We start from the raw sequence: 19,776 nt of genomic DNA, 5'->3' as shown, positions 1-19,776 counted from the left end.
ACTAAGATTGCTCTTAAACATGCAGTCTTATACCACACTTGTATGTTCATGCTTTTTACTCAGAGTAACCACACACGTGGAGTGCACATAATGGGTCTAATCCTGCTAGCTGTCCACTGATGTTAATGAGAGCTAAAGGCATCAGGCATGCTACAACATCCAGTGGTAGATTAATTCATTTCCTGAGCATCTGAAAATTCTGTGTAGGGAGAGTGAGGGGAAGAAAGAGGATGGCCTTTTAATTATGTTGGGAGATCCTGAGCTAGAAGAAAAATCTGAAGAGACTGCATTGCAAGAAGGAGGTCTTTCCTTCTCACTTCCTCCCTCCCTCCCACCCTCCTGGCCTTCAAAAAAACCCCAACTAACCAAACAAACGAACAAAAAACCCTGGGGCCAGTCGTTCCCGAATAGGGCCAGTTGGCAGGTATGTGTTAATCTTGTTCCCAGCACTTCGGAGGAGCCACGCACAGGCTCACCCTGTCTTTTCAAATCAGCGCTTCCTGTCCTTCAAGAGTTAACCTTCTCTAGAACATTTATTTCACCATCTCGGAGAGAAAAAAAACAACACACACACACACACACACGCACACACACGTAAAAAACCAACCAAAAAAAAAAAAAAAAAAAAACCAAAACCCAAAAAACCCCCAAACCCAAACCTGCAGAGCTGAGAGGCTGCAGATCACAAGGCCATTCTGATAGCCTCCTGTCCCCATGGCAACAGCAACGGCATTTATCAGTTCCTTATGAGAGCAGGCACAGCAAATCTGCATTGCACATGGCAGCCTTCCAGCCTTTCAAATGAAAGAGCACTTTGAACTGCTGCCAAGTGTGGAAGGAGCAGAGCTGTCAGGACTGCTTAATGCTGGCAGTTTGTACTTGGGAGCCTTTCAGTTCCCAGAATCCTTCTGCATGGCAGCCTGCCAGGTACTTAGCGGAAGCTAAAAACTAACCCCCAGACCATTCACTGCAATGCACTCAAAATTTTCCACATGTACCATGTCACAAGTGTAGACTGTACAATGAAAGCAAGCGCCTTCTGCTTGGGATTCTAATTTTATTAATAATCTAGGGAAAAGCAATCAGAGATTAACTGGCTGACAGCACTACGGTGTAGCCACTGTTTATAACTCAGGGTGTGTATGTCAAATGTGTATTTCATCCCTTAGAAATAGAGTTAGCTCAGACAACAGGGGATGCACAGCCCTAAATCTGCATGCAGCACCTGAATGTGGGGAGATTGGTGTTAGCAGAAGGGAGAGGGTGGTTATTTACAGTGGAGTATTTTTTAGCAGTCATTATCAAATGCATAGCAGTGAGATGTGAAACAGAAAAAATAAGACAGTGTTGCTGGCTGGTAACTATTTTTTTGCCCTTACTCTCTGCGTTTTGATGACATTGTGAGAATCTTGGAAACTGACTGATGAGTGTAGCAGAGATACATGGCTCTTGGTGGGTTTCCTTTCAGTGGAGAGTTTTCATTGAACTTTTTATTGTTTTGCATTACCCAAAGCACAAGGGCTTCTATTGGCAGAGGAAACAAATTGGCACAGTTCTGCTTTTTTTTCTTTTTTTTTTTTTTTTTTTTTTTTAATCTGCACTGAGATCAAGGGCAAGGGCTTCATTTTCCAGCACTAGTCATAAGCCTTTAGCACAAATAGAATGAAAATTGTCTGTCGCTCAGGCAGTTGGACAGGGTTCAGGAAAACTATGTCTGGCACTAATTCCAAAGGGAGGAAGGTTTGGTTCAATCCAGCATCATTAATTTCAGTAAACTGTTTTCTCTAGTCTATATCCCAGTGTTCAAGAGCTGTTTATTATCTTTTACTAACTAATGTATTTTGAAAAATACCTGATATTACATATATACATATGTATACCCTCACATGTATGTATACACATAAATGGATATGGTATGCAAGGATGTATTCTCATTTTTTTACTTTTCTGTTTTTCTAAACAATTGCTTGTTTCTTACCTTGCCTTCCCACTACAAAACACATTTATAATGCCAAATATTAAATAGTAAAAATAGCCCAGAAGGCAAAAGAGAGAGAGAGAGATTAGAAAACCCTGGAGCAAAGACAATCTCCACAAATTTGTGAGTTTCACAAAAAAAAAAAAAAAAAAGGAAATGTAGAGCCTCTTTTTCAGCTTGCAGCTATCTTTGGCTGCTGCTTGAAGATTTGACTTAATTCACCCAGGCAGGAGTGTCTAAAAGTAATACACCAAGACAGTTAATTTTGGCATTTAGTCTCCCTTAGGAATTTTACCAACAGTCTTTGTAAAGAAAGTAAATGATCTTTTTTTTCCTCTTGGTTTCTCCCCATAGCTCATCTTGATATGTGCTAATAAAAGAAATGCCCCCACCTCCCTTCTATTCTCACCATTATCTTCTGTCCTTATCATCCTTCTTTCAATAACAATATTAATCAGCATTTGTAACATGATCTTGGAGAAAAAGTGGGTTTGGTCTTTTCAGATGGCCTAGTTAGAAAGGAAAAGGAGGTTATGTTGAGTGAACTAACTTAAGATAGTGTCAGGGTCCTTTTCTTTTCTTTTCTTTTCTTTTCTTTTCTTTTCTTTTCTTTTCTTTTCTTTTCTTTTCTTTTCTTTTCTTTTCTTTTCTTTTCTTTTCTTTTTTTCTTTTCTCTTTCTTTTCTCTTTCTTTTCTTTTCTTTTCTTTTTCTTTTCTTTTCTTTTCTTTCTTTTTCTTTTCTTCTTTCTTCCCCCCCTTTCCCACCTCCCTCATTTTTTGGAAAAACACAGTAAGGTTTTGTTCAGTTCTCAAGTGTTATTAATCACTGGTGGAGGCCAAAAGCAGGGATATTTTTCTTGGCAGCACGTTTTGATAAACAATCTGTGTATGGGGTGAAGGGAGGGAGGAGCCTGTCTTGCTGGTAACTAAGCTAATGTTTGGCAGATTCTTAACTGTCACGAAAGTGCAAGTGGCTCTCAGTGGGAATAGCCTTAAAAATGTACCGATTCAGTTGATTCATTGTTGTTGATTGTTTACTACGTCCACAGGATGTAAGATGAAAACAGTCCAGGAAAAAGTAAAAATAACAACAGCGGAGGCCCCGGTTCTGCATCTCCCAGCCTAAAACACGCTGCCCAGTTGCTAGTCCCTTGCAGAGTGAGCAGAATTAATTATAGGTGTCTTATTTTGCACTGTAAGATTTGGCAGAGGTTAACGAGTGGAAATCCAGGCTCACAGGCAGGTTTTCAAACCTTAAAGACAGCCGTAGAAAAATCGGTGTGGTGTGGGTGTCAAAGAGGGACCCCCCAGTGCTTCCCGGGGCAGAAGCGAGAGGCTGCACTGGTGGGGCAGTGGCGCCGGGGCAGGGCAGGGCAGGGCAGGGCAGGGCAGGGCGGGGTGGGGCGGGGCGGGGCGGGGCAGGGCAGGGCGGGGTGGGGTGGGGCAGGGCAGGGCAGGGCAGGGCAGGGAAGGGCGGGGTGGGGCGGGGCAGGGCGGGGCAGGGCAGGGCAGGGCAGGGCGGGGTGGGGTGGGGTGGGGCAGGGCAGGGCAGGGTGGGGCAGGGCAGGGCAGGGCAGGGCAGGGCAGGGCAGGGCAGGGCAGGGTGGGGTGGGGTGGGGCAGGGCAGGGCAGGGCAGGGCAGGGCAGGGTGGGGCGGGGCGGGGCGGGGCAGGGCAGGGCGGGGTGGGGCAGGGCAGGGCAGGGTGGGGCAGGGCAGGGCAGGGTGGGGCAGGGCACGGCAGCGCAGGCCCCGCCCCGCTGTGCCCTCAGCTCCGCGCCCCAGCACCGGCGTGGAAATGGGACCGGGGAAAGCAGAGGAAACGAGATGCAACGTCCTCTAAGAAATGTGTCTTAAGAAGGAGTTCCTAGGTGGGAACGCAATAAACTCTGCATGTCAGCAAGGCTCACTACCTGTAAAATGGTAGGAAAAAACCAGAATTATAATGATATGAGAACTGAAATGATAAACAGAAACATGTAACTACTCCTATTCTTTGTAACTGAGTGTTTTGACACTTCCTGGCAGCTTCTAGTAGAAGACAATGTTGTTTAACTTTTAATTTGACAAAATTATGCAACTTCTTCCTGAAGTGTTTGTGTTTTGATTTGCTGAACACACTCTCTTTACCACCAAGTGCTCTGTTCACTGCTAATCTCTGCATTGTTTTGAAGCCCGTCATTTGATTGTGATGGATTTTATTTGCTATTCTGGGGTAAATCCATGTAAATTACACTTTCTGGAGTGTGCTACCTTTCTCGTTCTTGTATTTTTCCCAGCTGGAGCTGCTGTTTCGATCAGTAAAGAAAGAGCCATTTCTGTAGGCGAGTGCCTGCAGAAGAGCCAGCTGCTGTGTCGGCTGCAATGATCAGTGCCAAAACTTTGCAGAGCAAACAGGAAAGAGTTAAACATATTCCCAGGCTGTGAGCATTCAGAGCCAAACCAGATTGTTCATTCCCAAGCTGCTGAGATCATGGGCTCCTAATTATTATCGCTTGCAAACTTTGGGGCTATCCTATATTCTGCATAATTAACAGTGGACTGCTGATCGATAATCCACAGTACTCCTCTGTCATCCAGATCAACAGTAGCCCCCATGTTTTGAGAGCTCATGTCTGGGAGTGGCATGGAGTAGTGCCTGGGGTGCAGCCAGGCCACCTGGATTATGTCACTTTGTCCTTCATGTTGTGTTGCATCCTCTGCTTTCCGTATCTGCTGGTGGCACTAGGAAAGGTAGTGACCAGCTCCTGCACACTGTCTTTTGTATGATCATTTTGATTCTTTCGTTTAAATCAATGCTTCACCTGCCATTTTATTGTTACACAGACCTATATGTGCATGTGTGTACTTTCAAATAAAGATGGTAATGGGAATAAAGGGAAAGGGATTATCAGGTGGCAGTATTTATCCTAAAACTGAAAGGAAAGAATTAGTAGATTTCACTTCAGATTGTGAAAATTGTAGTCCTTGCCCCTTGGGACTACTGGCAAGTCATAAACTTCAGGCAATCCCTCAGATTCCCTAATGCTGCACAGTGCTGACTTGTGTTCCTGCACAAAAAACAGTAGCTGGGCAGAATTGTTCACGGCCGCAGCTCTGTTCCTCCTTGCTGCGAAATCCCCTTCATCTCACTAAACCATCTACTGTTTGGGGGATTCTTACGCTATTTTTTGTTTGCTCGCTTCTTTCTTTCAGTTAGCCAGATTATACACCTGAATGGATTCATTGTTTGGGCTTCCTCTTTGCCTCCTCCAAAAGTAAAATTAATTCCTGGATTATTTCAGAGCTAAATAAACATCAGACGTGTTTAGTATAAATCCATCAAGACCGATCTGGATTGCTCCTGTCCTGTCACTCACATGGCAGAGAGAAGGCAGAAGGTGAGCAGGAAAGCTTGCTGCTACCCTCGCAAGGACAGTGCTGCCATAGACGGGAAGCCTGTTACATTGCCACCGTTCAATCTATTTTTCCCTACCCAGATTAGATTGATACTGACAAGTCGTTCCCTGTGAAGGTGCCACAGCGTGGCATTTATTTGCATTTACATTGCAGTTCTCTTCATCAATCAGCTTTGCAGAGATCACTGCTGCTGCTGGCCATATTGTTGCTATGCTGACACTTCATTCTTAAGTGCTGCTTGCGTAATGGTACAGTACGTGCCCACGACCAAAGTTTAAATCAAAGTTTAATCATTACGGAAAGACAAACATATTTCCGCAACTGTGTATCCTGCAAGTAAGAGTAAAGGCAGTTTGGTCGGGTCACAGATGCTAATCTCTCTCTTTTTCTATTCACAAACTATATAGGGAGTTGACAGCACCTGTAAATGGTTTTCTGAGGCTAGATTATATCTAAGGTGATTATTATTTACACCCACTATAAAGACCGCTCTTGTGAGCCAAGAAGTCTGTTCCTGTGAGGTGAGTTTACCAAAAAAGGGCTTTCTTGCAGGAGGATTCAGTAGAGTGAGGATCCAGGGTGAGGGGTAGTTCAAGCGCCTGGAGTGCCTTGTCATGTGTTGGATTTGTGTAACCCGGAGACTGAAATAAAGTCAGGATATGCTGCAGTTCTGCATTCCCAGACATGCGGGATGAAGGGAAAGCTTTAGCTCTCTCAATCCGAGTTTTTTAAGCAGAGGTTGACCTTTTACCACAGCCCAGTTCTGCTCCTCATATGAAGATCATAATGGGGGAGGAAAAGGATAGGAAAGGAGCTGACATTCCAGTATGAATCAGAGGGAACACATGCTTGTTTAGTCAAGTAAAGACATATTAATGTAGAAATCCTGCAGCCATCGCTAAATCACTGTGGCTGGAAGCAAAGATTTTAATTTGACCACCTTTCATCTGCCATACCTCTGTGAAGCTTCTGTAATGTCCACAGTTTAGGTGTGAAATTTCTAAGTGTGAAATTCACTCTCCTTTAGCAATTCTTCCGCCAATTGGCATACAGGAGACTCACATAATTCAAATACTTTTCCATCTCTACTTACTGCTTCTACAAGCATCCCCTGAAAAAGTCACTTTGTCACAATTGATTTTCTAACTGTATTTTATCTGGTTCTACCATTTCTGTAACTTCAACGTGTGCATTTCATTTAGCTTTCCCTATAATTCCACACATAAATAATAAAACTCATTTGCCAGCTTTATAGATTAGAACCAGACACATATAAAATGCCTTAGTCAACTAAAAATGGAAATGACACGTATTGGTGATATGAAATGAAATATTTAAGGGAAGGGTTTTTTGTCGTGTGAGTTCCAAAACGTTATTAATAGAATAGAAGGTATATTTCTTCATCGGTGCTGCATGGCTGCTGAGCGTGCCGGAGTAAGGGAGCCGTGGCACCTCGCCATAGAAACACTAAGTCCTTTTAAAGCACTGAGGGAAACCTGCAATGGACGGGGGTTTCGGCGTTTCTAGCAACAAAGGAATCAGGAAGAGGTATTGAAAGAAAGAAATCCATCCAACACAGCCCAGCTGGGAGAGGTTCCGCGTTCGCCGAGCGTGCGAGCGCTTCCCCCCTCCCCGCCCTCCCCGCTGCGCGCTGTCTCCGCGGGCACCGTGCGCCCGGCTGCGCGCCAGTGACGCGATGCCGGTGGCCGCCCGCAGCGCACCGCGCCGGGTCCCGGCCGAACCGCGTCCCCGCAGTGACAGTTTATTATGCTTTGGACGCAGGCAGCGATGTAGATGTTTGCAAAAACAGCCGCCGACTGCAACGAGAGCAAAAGCGGGTTCTGCAGAGCCCCTCCTGGCCAGCACGGGCACCGGCGTGGCCGCGGGGCCAGGCGGGGAGCGGGCAACTTCGGGGATCGCGGGCGGGAGAAGGCAAGCTTCGGGGGGGTTTTATTTTGTTTTCCAGTGGGATGAATTCCCGGCTTATTTGCATGAACCGAGGTTGTTTTGAGAAATTTGCGTGTTAACAGTGTTATGCAAATGTTAGCTAGCTATTTAAAGGGGGAAATAGAAGAAAGGGAAAAAAAAAAAAAAAAGCAGTGTGTTCTCGCAACGCCGGGGAAATCCTATGTCCCTTTGCATTAGCGAGATGAGATCACAGCGATTACTCACCTGCCTGGCCTCTCCTACACCCTTGAGCAATGCACAGCACTATCTTTCCCAGCCCAACCTTAAACACTTGGCAAACATGGCTGGTTTAAACAAATCAAAAGTGGAAGAGCTTCTGATGCAGTCACAGGCTTACAAAAACTGTGTCATTCTGTCACTGAGATCACTGAAAGAGAAACACGAAATCGGATATTAAGGCGGGATCCCCCATTTGCCTCAGCAGCCGGAGCGCACGGGAATCCCACCGACAGTCACGGTGGCAGAAAGCCGCGCAGCCGTCACGGAAGCAAAGCGGGGCGAACCGCGGGTTTACAAAATCCCGAAAGCGAGACATCTGAACTTAGAAAGCGCAGTCAGGAAAAAAAAAAATAACCAACGAAACAAAAAAAACCCCACCACCCACCACCACCACAACGACGACGACTGTGCATGCGCGCCCTGGCCGCGGTGGCGCAGCGGGGGGCCGGCAGCGCGGCCGGGGAGGAGGGAGAGGGCGCGATCTGGCGTTCAAGTTTCCAAACATAGCCGGCAGCGCAGGCTGCCCGCGCCCCGCCGCGCTCCAGCTGCGGCCGCGCCGGGGAGGGCACGGGCAGCGCGCCGGGCATGCGCGCCCCGCGCAACAAGTGGGCTCCGCGCCGGAGCCGGGGGGAGGGGAGCGGGGCGCGGGCGCTCGGCGGTGACGCGGGGCCCCGCCCGGGTGCAGCCGAGCCGGGAGCACGGCGCGGGGAAGGGGAGGGGCGTCGCGGCGCGGGGGGAGCGCGGCGCGGCGGAGGGGGCGCGCAGCCACACGCGGCGGCGCGCAGCACCCCGCGCTCGGACTGCGAGCAGCGGCGAGGATGTGAGTGAGGAGCAGGCGGCGCCGCTCGCCACGCTGCTGCCGCCGCCGCTGCTGCTCCCGGACTGGCACAGCTCCGCCGGCGCTCAGGGAAGCCGCCGCTGCCGGAACCGTACTGCTCCGTGCGTGTGTGCCCCTGTCTTGCTCACGGCGGTGGATCAGCACGTACCGAACTGCAAGCTCACGAGGCAGCCGTGGCGGGTGGAAGGTGACCCCCCCCCATCTTCCTCCGTGCACCTCCGCCTCCTCCCGGAGGAGGAGCAGCAGCAAGCGGAGAGCTAGAGAGCGCAGGGAAACAGAAGCGGCTAGAAGGCGACCCCCACCCAGCTAGCCCCCCGGAGGAGCAGTGGAAGCGATTCCCACCCCACCGGGGCAGCACCGGCAGGACCAGGTAGAAGAAGCCATCTCCAGCAGCAGGAGCGAACTAAAAGCAGACGATCCCCCTCGCTGAAACGGGCAACAGGATCAGGTACGGAGAGCAACCCCCCCGCCCTGCAGCCCGGGGGGGAAGACTGAGCCAGCCCCTACGCCGGCGGCAGCGGCAGCAGCTCCCCAGCCAGCAGCACCATGTCCGCCGCGCAGGTGTCCTCGTCGCGGAGGCAGTCATGCTACCTATGCGATCTGCCCCGCATGCCCTGGGCCATGATCTGGGACTTCACGGAGCCGGTCTGCCGGGGCTGCGTTAATTACGAGGGCGCCGACCGCATCGAGTTCGTGATCGAGACGGCCCGGCAGTTGAAGCGGGCGCACGGCTGCTTCCAGGACGGTCGCTCCCCGGGCCCCCCGCCGCCGGTCGGCGTGAAGACAGTGACGCTCTCCGCCAAAGAAGCGGCGGCGGCGGCGGCCCAGCAGCAGCTCAACCATGTGGATGCCACCTCCAAGGCGGCCTCAGCGGGCCTGACCCAGTCCAGCCTGGACCGCTACGGGCTCAGTGCCGCCGCGGCGGAGCAACGCAGCCGCTTCGAGTACCCACCGCCGCCGGGCAGCCTGGGCAGCAGCCATGGCGCCCGCCTGCCCAACGGGCTGGGGGGGCCCAATGGCTTCCCCAAGCCGCCTGAGGACGGGCCGCCGGAGCTGAACCGGCAGAGCCCCAACTCCTCCTCCTCCTCTTCCTCCTCCCGTCGCGGGGCGCACGGGGGGCTCGTGTCTGGTCTGCCCCCGGGGGCCGCAGGCGCTCAGATGAACGTGCCCCCCAACCTGCTGCCGCAGACGCTGCTGAACGGCCCCGCCGCCTCCGGCGTGGCGCTGCCTCCGCCGCACGGGGGCCTGAGCGGCCGCGGCGGCGGGGGTCCTGCCGCTCCCTCCGCCTCTTCCCAAGGGGGCACCTGCGGCGGCGGTGCCGGGGGAGGCGGCGGCTCGTCCTCGGAGGCCTGCGGCAAGCGGCCGGGCTCGGTATCCAGCAGCGACCAAGAGCGGGAGCTGAAGGAGAAGCAGCGCAACGCGGAGGCACTGGCCGAGCTCAGCGAGAGTTTGCGGAATCGGGCCGAGGAGTGGGCCAGCAAGCCCAAGATCGTGCGGGACACGCTGCTCACTCTGGCCGGCTGCACTCCCTACGAGGTGCGCTTCAAGAAGGATCACGCCCTGCTGGGCCGCGTCTTTGCCTTCGACGCCGTCTCCAAGCCGGGCATGGACTATGAACTGAAGCTCTTCATCGAGTACCCCAGCGGCTCCGGCACCGTCTTCTCCAGCGCCTCCGGTGTGGCCAAGCAGATGTACCAGGACTGTATGAAGGACTTCGGCCGTGGTCTCTCCTCGGGCTTCAAGTACCTGGAGTACGAGAAGAAGCACGGCTCTGGCGACTGGCGGCTCCTGGGGGACCTGCTGCCCGAGTCCGTGCGCTTCTTCAAGGAGCTGGTGGGCGCAGATATGCTGCCGCAGCCCTACCTGGACGCCAGCTGCCCCATGCTGCCCACGGCGCTGGTGAGTCTGCCGCGGCCGGGGGCCGGGGCCGGCGGGGCGCAGGGCACGGCCGCCGCCTCTAGGGGACCTGGCGGTGGCGGTGGCGGCGGTGGCGGCGGGGCGATGCGCAAGAGGAAAGCCTCTCCGGAGCCCTCGGACTCGGCCGAGGGATCTCTGAAGCTCAGCGACGAGCAGCAGCGGCAGCAGTGGATGGCCAGCCAGAGCGAAGCGCTCAAGCTCACCATGTCGGCCGGGGGCTTCGGGGCGGTGCACGGCGGGGGTCCCCCGCCGCCGCCGCCCCTCGGGCCTCACTCCAACCGGACCACGCCACCCGAGTCCGCCCCCCAGAACGGACAGTCCCCCATGGCCGCACTCATGTCGGTGGCCGACACACTGGGCAATGCCCACTCGCCCAAGGACGGCAGCTCGGTGCACTCCACCACGTCCACCCGCAGAAACAGCAGCAGCCCCGTGTCGCCGGCCTCGGTGCCGGGCCAGCGCCGTCTAGCCTCCCGCAACGGGGACATGAACCTGCAAGTGGCCCCTCCTCCCCCCAGCACCCACCCCGCCATGGACCAAGTGCACCCCCAAAACATTCCGGACTCCCCCATGGCCAACAGCGGGCCCCTGTGCTGCACCATTTGCCACGAACGCTTGGAGGACACCCACTTTGTTCAGTGCCCCTCTGTGCCCAGCCACAAGTTCTGCTTCCCTTGTTCCAGAGAGAGCATCAAGGCCCAAGGGGCGACTGGCGAAGTCTACTGCCCCAGTGGAGAGAAATGCCCCCTAGTCGGTTCCAATGTGCCTTGGGCATTTATGCAGGGCGAGATCGCGACCATTTTAGCTGGGGACGTTAAAGTGAAAAAGGAGAGAGACCCTTGAGTAAGAAATCCAATCCCTTCAGACTCCTGAAGATGTAGAATTGTGAATATAACAAACTGCAAAAGTTAGTCTTATGTATAGACATTATTTTCGTCGTATGTTTCTATATTTTGAAACAAAGGTATGTACTCTTCTTCATTTGAAGGATAGAGCTGGTTTTTGTTAAACAGAATATAATATTGTTTGGTTACTACATAATACCTGTTCTCATTTCTTTGGCAGTGTGTTGGCTAGGTACAAAGTTAATAGCCCTTAGCGATTACCTGCTGCTGGTGTGTATTTTTGTAAATGTATGCACTTCTCTGAAAGAAGAAGAAAAACACAAAAGACAAAAAAAAAAATTTGCCAAGGCCAGTGTTGATGCCTAAAAAATTGCTACAAAAAATGGTGACAGCTTACGTTTTACAAGCCCTGAGTGTTAGTCTTTCACTTTTTTTTCCCCCGTTTTTGTTTTTTCGTTGAAAAACGGTGGGGTGGCTATGGGGGGAGGGTATTTTTTTGTTGCAAGTTTGTAAGGAAAATGTTTCAGTTTGTTTCTATTGATCTGAACGTTTTTAATCTTCATGTGTTTTTTGTTTTTGCTTTTATTGATGCACGGATGCTTTTGAACAGTAGAGCAAAATGCTGTACATGAGAAACATGCTCTGTTTGTCCTTTATACATTTCTGTAGTTAACAGAACACTGTAATGTGCCTTGGAGCTTAGTAAATTGTAATAAATTCAATTGATATTAATACTTCTTGAGTAGCAAGTTTTATTTTTCTCTAAGCTTAGGCAGTATGCGCAAGCCATGTTGCCTTTTTCAAGGTCTACATTATACCAAGAGTCTGCAGTTCGTTGTGATAATTGTGACACTTGTATGCACATTTTCACTTATATATAGTAAGATGATGATGTTGATGGTGTTATCAAACTTACTTAAATCTTGGCACTGTGCCTATTTACATTTCACCTTTAAAGTTGCAGTAACGGTTGCTGACTAAGCATTTTCTATTTACTGTTCCTGCATCTCATTTCCTCCTCCCTTCTCCTCCCCCCCACCAGCTCTCCAGCTGCAAGCTGTTTGCAGTACAGGACGCATACATTGCCTGCCCAATTTAACAAGGCTTGAGATTTAAAATGAAGCCCTCTTTTCACAAAAAAAGCCCCAGCATCACGTGGTTAATAATTTTAGTTGATTTTAAGACTGGTTGTCAAAGTTTGATATTAGCCACAAACTCATGGTAAGGCAGGACTGAAGCTGAACAGAGCACAAAAAGGGGTAACATGAAACAACAGCTTCTACAGTTGGTGTTGCAGCTGGTGGGTTGCTACCCTATTTTGGCACTGGCTTTTCATAACTTGGATTGATGAGCAGTTCAGGGGCTTTATTGTGTTTTCAGGCAAGGAAGCTTCCTTTAAGCTACAAAGTGAATGCTTTCTTTTTGGCAATGATTATATGTGATTCTTTGTATAATTAACTATGCTGTGTGACATTGGCATTTTCTGGAGATAGGGGAGTAGTGTAATACCTGTTAAGTGATCAACAGACAAAGTAAATACACCGGCTTCATGCTAGCTAGAAAATGCAAACAAACCTAATATGAACTTTGTCCTTTCCAGTCAGGCAAATGGAGGAAAGAGGCGAAAACCTGAAATAAAACCAGCAGCACTGCAGAAATTCTTTGCAGTTTGACCAGCAGAACATAGAGCTGCTCCAAATGCAACAGTATCATAGGTTATGAGCTCTTAGTTTTACTGCATAGTAAGGATCCCCCCTGCCAAAGCCCCATAACTATATAAAGGGAAGTCTGAATGGCATTTGGTATCTGCTTGGTCTTAATACATACTTGATTTGTATTCCTGATGGGAAGGATGGTAGAAGCCTTGAGACTATATGCTTAGTGTGCCTACAGATCTTTGCAGTCTTGTATAGATACACACTCTGGCTGTTTCATTTGTGTGGGGAGGGGGTGGGGCTTGTTATGTTTTGAGATTTAGTATTTGACATCACTATATCTGTGATTTCAGACAATGACTTTGTGTGTGTGTGTGTGTATATATATTTATTTTTTTCTGCCAAGTGATATATCGGTGCTTAAAAATCTCCAAACATACTGTTCTTATGTGATAGATCAAAGAAGTAATACAGAAAAAGAATGTTTTGAGTTAATTGTTAGAGTCAACCTTTATGATTTAATTGTTGGATACAACTTACATGTTTTTTATAGTATGGATTTGTACTGCTCCTGTTTTCAGTTATTTCTAAGCATGCAATTCTCACACAGCAGTTTATTTTTAAATTGTGGGATAGGGGGACTAACATTGTAAGCTCATGACTGGCAGAGAAAAAAATTGTACACATGGTTGAAATTCAAGTTTAAGCTTAAGGACAAGTAATATTAATGTGTGAATGCAACTGCCATTAAAAGAGAAGAACTACTGGCTGTTCAACATTTAATTATATCACAGAACCATGAATACCCTGATTTATATAAACACTCCTGTAATCTTGAAATCATTTATCAGTAGTTATAGCTAGAAAGAGACACATTTGGTGTATTTTTAAAATTTCAGATCGTTTTTGGAAAGCTCTTATTTTTTGAAATGTAAGCCCACTTATGAGACTAATCAGATTGATTTTTAGCAGGCAAAGGAAAGGTAAGATGCAGTAGACATAGGTGGAAAATAAGCTTGAAGTGAATTGTAATACTGCAGTTAATTAAAGTTAACCATAGCTACGGGGTGTTTGTTGTATGGAGGTTTTTTGTTACCATGTGACCTTTTCTTTTACTCTGGCTCATTAAGCAGCCAGTCTGGGCATAGTAGCCAGCATTTCTTTGAACCCACTCTGTAGGTTTTTATCTTTCTGAAGATATCCACAGCTGACAAACAAGTTGTAACCTTTTTTTGAGGAGGAAAAGGGAGCCGCCGAGTGAGTCTCATGTACAGAGATTCAGCTGCTTTCTGTATTTTACAGTCATGCTCCCACTCCCCCATACTTGCCAGTTATTTAAGGTACAGCCCAATGTTTGCTTGAATAAATGGTGTAAGTTAATTTATTTGTCCAGGTGGTCACTTATTGTGCTTTCATTTCTTCTTGTAATGGGGAAGTATTTAAATTGTTTATTTTCCCAGGGAGGGTTGTTGTGTTTTGCTATTTTTTTTTTTCAAGTTAGATTATTCTTGACATTTCTTTTAATAGCCTTGTAGCCTATTTTCTTAGAAATGGGTTAGAACATGTGTGTCACTGGATGTTTGTTTTTAAGAATTGGCAGCTGTGTGTGAGTTGGAGATAGATGTGTTTATGCAGTGAAGAGCTGCTATGTCCATTTGGAGAAAATACTACACAGTTCCAACAGGAGCTTGAGTTTACCAATGGTAACTGGTGTAATTTAATACAAACCTTGTTATCTTTTTTATTTGCTTAGCAATGTTGTGCATATGAGCATGCTCACCTCCCCAAACTAGTCAGGACTAACATTGTTTTGAAACTGCAATCTCTTCAAATAGGCTGGCTGCCAGCACAGCTTTGCAGGGCTGCAGCAGTCACTGGAAAAAGGGTTGTCTGCTTCTTTATGTGTCTTGTGAGCTGAGATTTTCTCCCCCTCAAGGGAAAGGGCTTTGTCTTCAGAGCTTTCAGGTTCCCAGCTTACTATGCAGTAGTTGCCTTGCAGCTTCCCTTCTTCCTAGGTCTTGCAATTTTCTTTTTTTTTTTCTTTTTTTTTTTTTTTTTGGTATTCAGTCATTCTCCATTCATTGTAGGATGGATTGTGTTGTGCATTAGCAGCCTCTTTCTCTGCCAAAGTGACACATCCTGTAGATCTGCAGCAGAGTACTGAACTGTCACTGTAGTGCTGACTCTTGTAAGGCTATTCTTGAAGCAGAGCAGCTTCCCCCTTGGCGTTCAGCCATCAGAGTCCATTACAGCACGCATTTTCTACCCAAAACATAGCTCTGTACCTACAGAGTTGTCCTTACAACCATCCCTCAGAAGACACAGAGGGCATGGTTATACCTTCCTGTGTAGAAACACACACTGCTGGGTTTACCTTCAAAGTGTCTGAAAACCATGTAACCCAGCTTTTATTGTTTCAGCCCCTGCCTTAAAGCTTCTAATGCAGTTTGGGAAATGGAATGCCTCTGCTGATAGGGTGATGTGAAAAGAACGGCATACAAGGTCTTTTTCCAGATGTATGTCTTGAAAGAAGAATTATGCATGTGTGCACTGACCAAGGCTACCACAGGGCTCCTCTGATGAGCCAGACAAACATCTCTGTCTCCACGTGTTTGCCACAGGGCAGCCCAGCCCCATGCTACCACCCCTGACTGGAAGGCTCTGCAGGAATCCAGTTCCAATCCCTGTGAATGGATTTGTCTAACTCCATGAGAAGAAACATGGGAGATTACATGTCATTTCTGTTTCTGACAGCAAACACACTCTCTTTCAGCCATTCAGGGAGCTGTAGGGTGAACAGCAGAAGGGAGCAGTTAGACATGTGAATGGGAGGGGGAGGATGCTCATCAAAAGTCTGTCTGGCCAGTACAGTCTGTGACTGGTTGGACTGGCTGAGCTACTTGGGGCTAGGTAGGTTCAGGATTCCAAGGTCTGACTGCAATGAACCATGCTGGTATAAGTCTGCGTTGCTGAAGGTGAACGCAGCTACCCTGAAGTGTCCTCTCTCCCTCTTCACTGACACAGCCACACAGCCCTGCCTATTGCCGCGTTGAGGCTGCATTCTCCTCGCTGCTGTGTGCCTTGCCTTCCCGAAGCGTCCTTGTAAGGATTTTTGGAGGCGGTGGGTGCAGGGGTGGAGGTGAGGAAGGTCAAGCTTCTTAGGTTTCAGCTGATTTGGCATCCGCTCACAGCCCTCCCCTCCCTCCCCCCTCTCCGTAGCCCTGCTCGGCCATATGCACTCGCTGCTGCTTTTATGACCCTTTGCAAAGATGTGAACTGCTGCCAATAGCAATTTATTTTCAGGAAAACGCCCCCTTCCTACACAATCATCTTTAACAGCGAGAAGACTCTGGTTATCTGTGACGCTCAAGTCTGCTTCACTGGGCTATCTTTCTCCTTTTTTTGTGGTCATCGCAAAGGCCCTTTACTTTGTTTAGGGAGTGGAGGCTGAGCCTGGCAGCTCCACCGCAGCGCGGAGCGGCTTGGCAGCGCTGCGGCATGGCAGCTTAGGCAGGGACTGAAACGAACTGAATCAAACCGGGCTGGGCTGGGAGGGTGGCCAGGGCATGCAGTTGCCGCTGGGTTGGGCCGACCTAGACAGCCATGTGATTGCCTGCCTGTCCGCCTGCCCTCCTGCCTGCCCGCCTCTGCGCAGGGGTTGGGAATGGGGACATGAAACATGTCTGTGCAGCTTCAAGGAGCCGAGCAGAATTCCCCACTGTCATCATCCTCCTCCCCTCCCTCCCTGCAGGCTGCCAGAGGGGAGGGCTGATTACAGCTCCGCTATTGTTCAAGTAACCTACAAATGGATTTGCATGGAGGCAGGTTGGGAGGGGCAGAGGGTGGGATTTATTAGCAGCAGCTAAATTCGTCAGGATTACTATTAGACTGAGAGCTTCTCAATGGGAATGATCCCTGGGTGAGCGATGGGGTGGAGGGGAGGGACTGGAAAGCTCCTTTTCTGCAAATAGGTGAAGGGGTGGCTGACTCCAGCCGAGTAGGAGAGGCAGGCAGGGTGCAGCTGGCTGGGGACGGCGCTTCACCTCGGTTTAAACTGTAACCCTCTATTCCAAGCACGCAGCTCCTGGCAGCGCCGCTCATACCAAAGCCTTGACTCAGGGTTATCTGCATGCTGGGTAATAAGCAGCGTCACCAGAGGAATGTGCAGAGAAAGCAGCCATGCTGCTGCAAGCCTCCGCTCGCTCCTCGGGCAAACCACTGATTTAGCAGCCTGCTTCTGCTTCTGGGCTGCCGAACTGCCGAGGCGTAGGGGCTTCTCCGGGGGGAACAGCCCCGAATCGATTTGAAGCCAAAACAGCGTTTTGCCCTTCCTTAAGCAAGTGCTTTTTGTGTAAAGCTGCCTGGGACTTTGCTAACCATATTTGAGAGCTGTGCCAAGGAAAGGGTGAAGCTACTCCTCAAGTTACCGCATTAGTTTATCCATTTTCCAGATGGGTAGTCTTAAGTGTTTGAGCCAGGGTCACACAGCAAACGCCTATGGGAACAAGGGAGACCATAGCCATTGGTTACTGCCCCAAATGCTAGTCTCCCTTCCTCTGGAATAAAAGCATGTTTTTACAACAACTGTGCAGCTGAACTGAAAAGCGCTTGTGTGACACAGGTGTTAGGGAACAACAGCGTTCAGTGCCAGGGCAGTTGCCTGTGGTGTGCATGCGTCCTTCGCTCTGATAGCTCCAAGGCTGGAGGCTGTTTCTGTTCTTGCTGATGCAACATACAGAGGGCTGGGGTGAAGGAGAGTGCATACCTGTGTGTCAGAGGTAGGAGCTCCCCTTTGGCTATGATGGAAAGCACACCCCGTCCAAATCAAAGACGGGACGGGGTTGCTGTGAATTGCTGTATTCCGGATTATCTAAGGCAATCTTACTCTTCACTGCACACATCATGGCAACAAGAGACAAGATCATAGTGTAGCTCAGGTTTTCATTTGAACATGTCCAGACTGGTGCACTGATGGAGTAAGGACAATACACTTTTGTAGGTTTGATGTATGTAAGAGCTAGGGGCAAAATTAGGGAGGGAGTGAGAAGCCTGAATATCTGGTCTGCTACTGGAAAATATAAGCCACTGACTTGTAGGTGTTGGAAGTTTATTTGATCTAACTTGATATGCTAGACATTTTCTCTTAGAACTCTCTTAGTGTCTGATTTCTGTAGAATAAAAAGAAAAAGCATAAAACATCTGAGATTAAAACAACTGAAAGAGCTCTTGTCTTCCTGCAGCAGTAAATTTTGGAGTATTTTTTTATTACTTGCTCAAGTATTGTTGATATTCTTGACTCCCTGTAACATGTAAAGATAATTCCTCCCTGAAGAATTGTCTGCTTTGATAAGAAGGGCCAGTTGGCATATTTATTGTATTCCATCTTCTGCAATGAAAGATTATGCTGTGTATCTTATCAAAAAGATGCAGCCTTTCAAGAGCTTTACCTTGCTAAGTGTATATACTCATTTTTGATAAACATTTGCTGTGGTTTTGAGTGGTTCTCTGACTCCAACCCCCAGCTCTTCCAGCAGTCAACTTTTCTGTTCATCCAGCTGTATTCATGGAGCTGTGCTCACTGCACCATTTCTGCTGGAGGGGAGGCAGCGAGAGGTGCAGGCATCAAGGACAGTATCAGTGGTGTGATCTGTGGATATCTAGTAACATTGTACTAACAAGGACCCGTGGCCTAAGATAGATTCATTAGTCAGCAGCCTTGATAGAATGTCTAGTGGCTCGTGTGACAGTTAAATAGCAGTAAGCAATGCAGAAATTCTCATGCTCTTTTGTACCTGTCTTTCCTCATGCTAGAACTGATGACAGCATTTCTGGAGAACTGCGCTGCACATGCTTAATACAAGGAGCAGCTCCTTTCAGGTTTTTGCATGATTAGTTGCAGGTCTCTGCATAGATCTTCCGTGTTCTGATGGCTGGATTTTTACAGTACATATTTTGCAAGTTACAGCTTGAAGCTTCCTCCTTGCAGAAGGTTCTGTCATTTGAAAGAACTCCACCCTGCTCTCCCTTGAAGATGTGCAATCCTAGGCTGTGTTTGAGCATGCCTGGGAAGGCAGGTGCAGCCTGGCTGGATCCTCAACATTGCCTGCAAATAAACACTGTTTAAACAAATTGCACTAAAAAGAACATTCAAGATTCAGGTAATAATCAGGACAAGTTTTGTTCTGTAGTCTCCATTCTGTTTTTTTCCCATCCCCTCTCCCTCTGAGTTATAACCCAGAATATATGACACGATCAGGTTGCTATGGAAATAATTTACAACATAAAATATATAACAATAAAAGTTCTTAATAACACCTTCATTGAAAACAATAACATCAGGTTAAAGTTGCTTAAAAAAATCACAGATTTTCTTTCTGTTGCAAATTTATTGGAGGACATATGGAAAATTAAAGGATTATTTTTTAATATTTTAAGGAAAATAATGCTTCCAGCATAGAACATGTAAATACAGTTGTATTCTTCCTACAGTTGTATTCAGCTATGCACATGCATAGCTGTCAGATATGTCCTCTAGCTCATAAAAGATGGAAGATCTTAAAGCCAGTAAAATTCTTCAAACCTTAGAAGCAAGGGATCAGATTAGAGCAAGGTTATTTCTCTGCTTGAAGCAGGACATTCAGGCTCATGTCTTTGTCTGGATCTGTGGGAACTCTAGGCTATCACCTGCTCCAAACCATTTCCCCCTCAAATGAGCTTTGTAGAGTTGCCTGATTCCTTCGCAGTACTCTGAGAGTCTCCATGTTTATATCACTTGCTGCAAGCATTTAAAGCATCAGTCCTTGGCAGCACATACATCCTTACTCTTGTAAGGGTCATGTCCAAATGAAGTTCTGGAGTTTGATGGGGACCCATCCCATTACCACACAGACTTCTCAATGATGTTCTGATTCAGGGTTGTAGAGTCTGTGTAGTGATACAGCAACTTTTTTTATGCCTAA

At 48.3% G+C, this 19,776-nt stretch overlaps 2 protein-coding genes across 2 annotated transcripts; one reads left to right on the top strand and one right to left on the bottom strand.

The window, feature by feature from the left end:
• Window positions 1-6,623: 6,623 nt before the first annotated feature.
• On the bottom strand, window positions 6,624-8,784 carry LOC306803951 (uncharacterized protein; the record flags this gene model as incomplete). Its single annotated transcript, XM_079309973.1, has 3 exons — window positions 6,624-7,710; window positions 7,948-8,706; window positions 8,743-8,784. 3 exons carry the CDS (start codon window positions 8,782-8,784, stop codon window positions 7,708-7,710), a joined length of 804 nt encoding a protein of 267 aa, XP_079166099.1. The 3' UTR covers window positions 6,624-7,707.
• IRF2BPL (interferon regulatory factor 2 binding protein like) lies at window positions 8,295-11,896 on the top strand. The gene has a single exon (XM_079309898.1). It carries the CDS (start codon window positions 8,947-8,949, stop codon window positions 11,158-11,160), a length of 2,214 nt encoding a protein of 737 aa, XP_079166024.1. The 5' UTR covers window positions 8,295-8,946; the 3' UTR covers window positions 11,161-11,896.
• Window positions 11,897-19,776: the final 7,880 nt, after the last annotated feature.

Source organism: Erithacus rubecula (assembly GCF_903797595.1).
Source record: "Erithacus rubecula genome assembly, chromosome: 6".
NCBI lineage: Eukaryota > Metazoa > Chordata > Aves > Passeriformes > Muscicapidae > Erithacus > Erithacus rubecula.
Note: the sequence above shows the minus strand (reverse complement) of the source record. Positions and strands in the feature narration are given on the sequence as shown.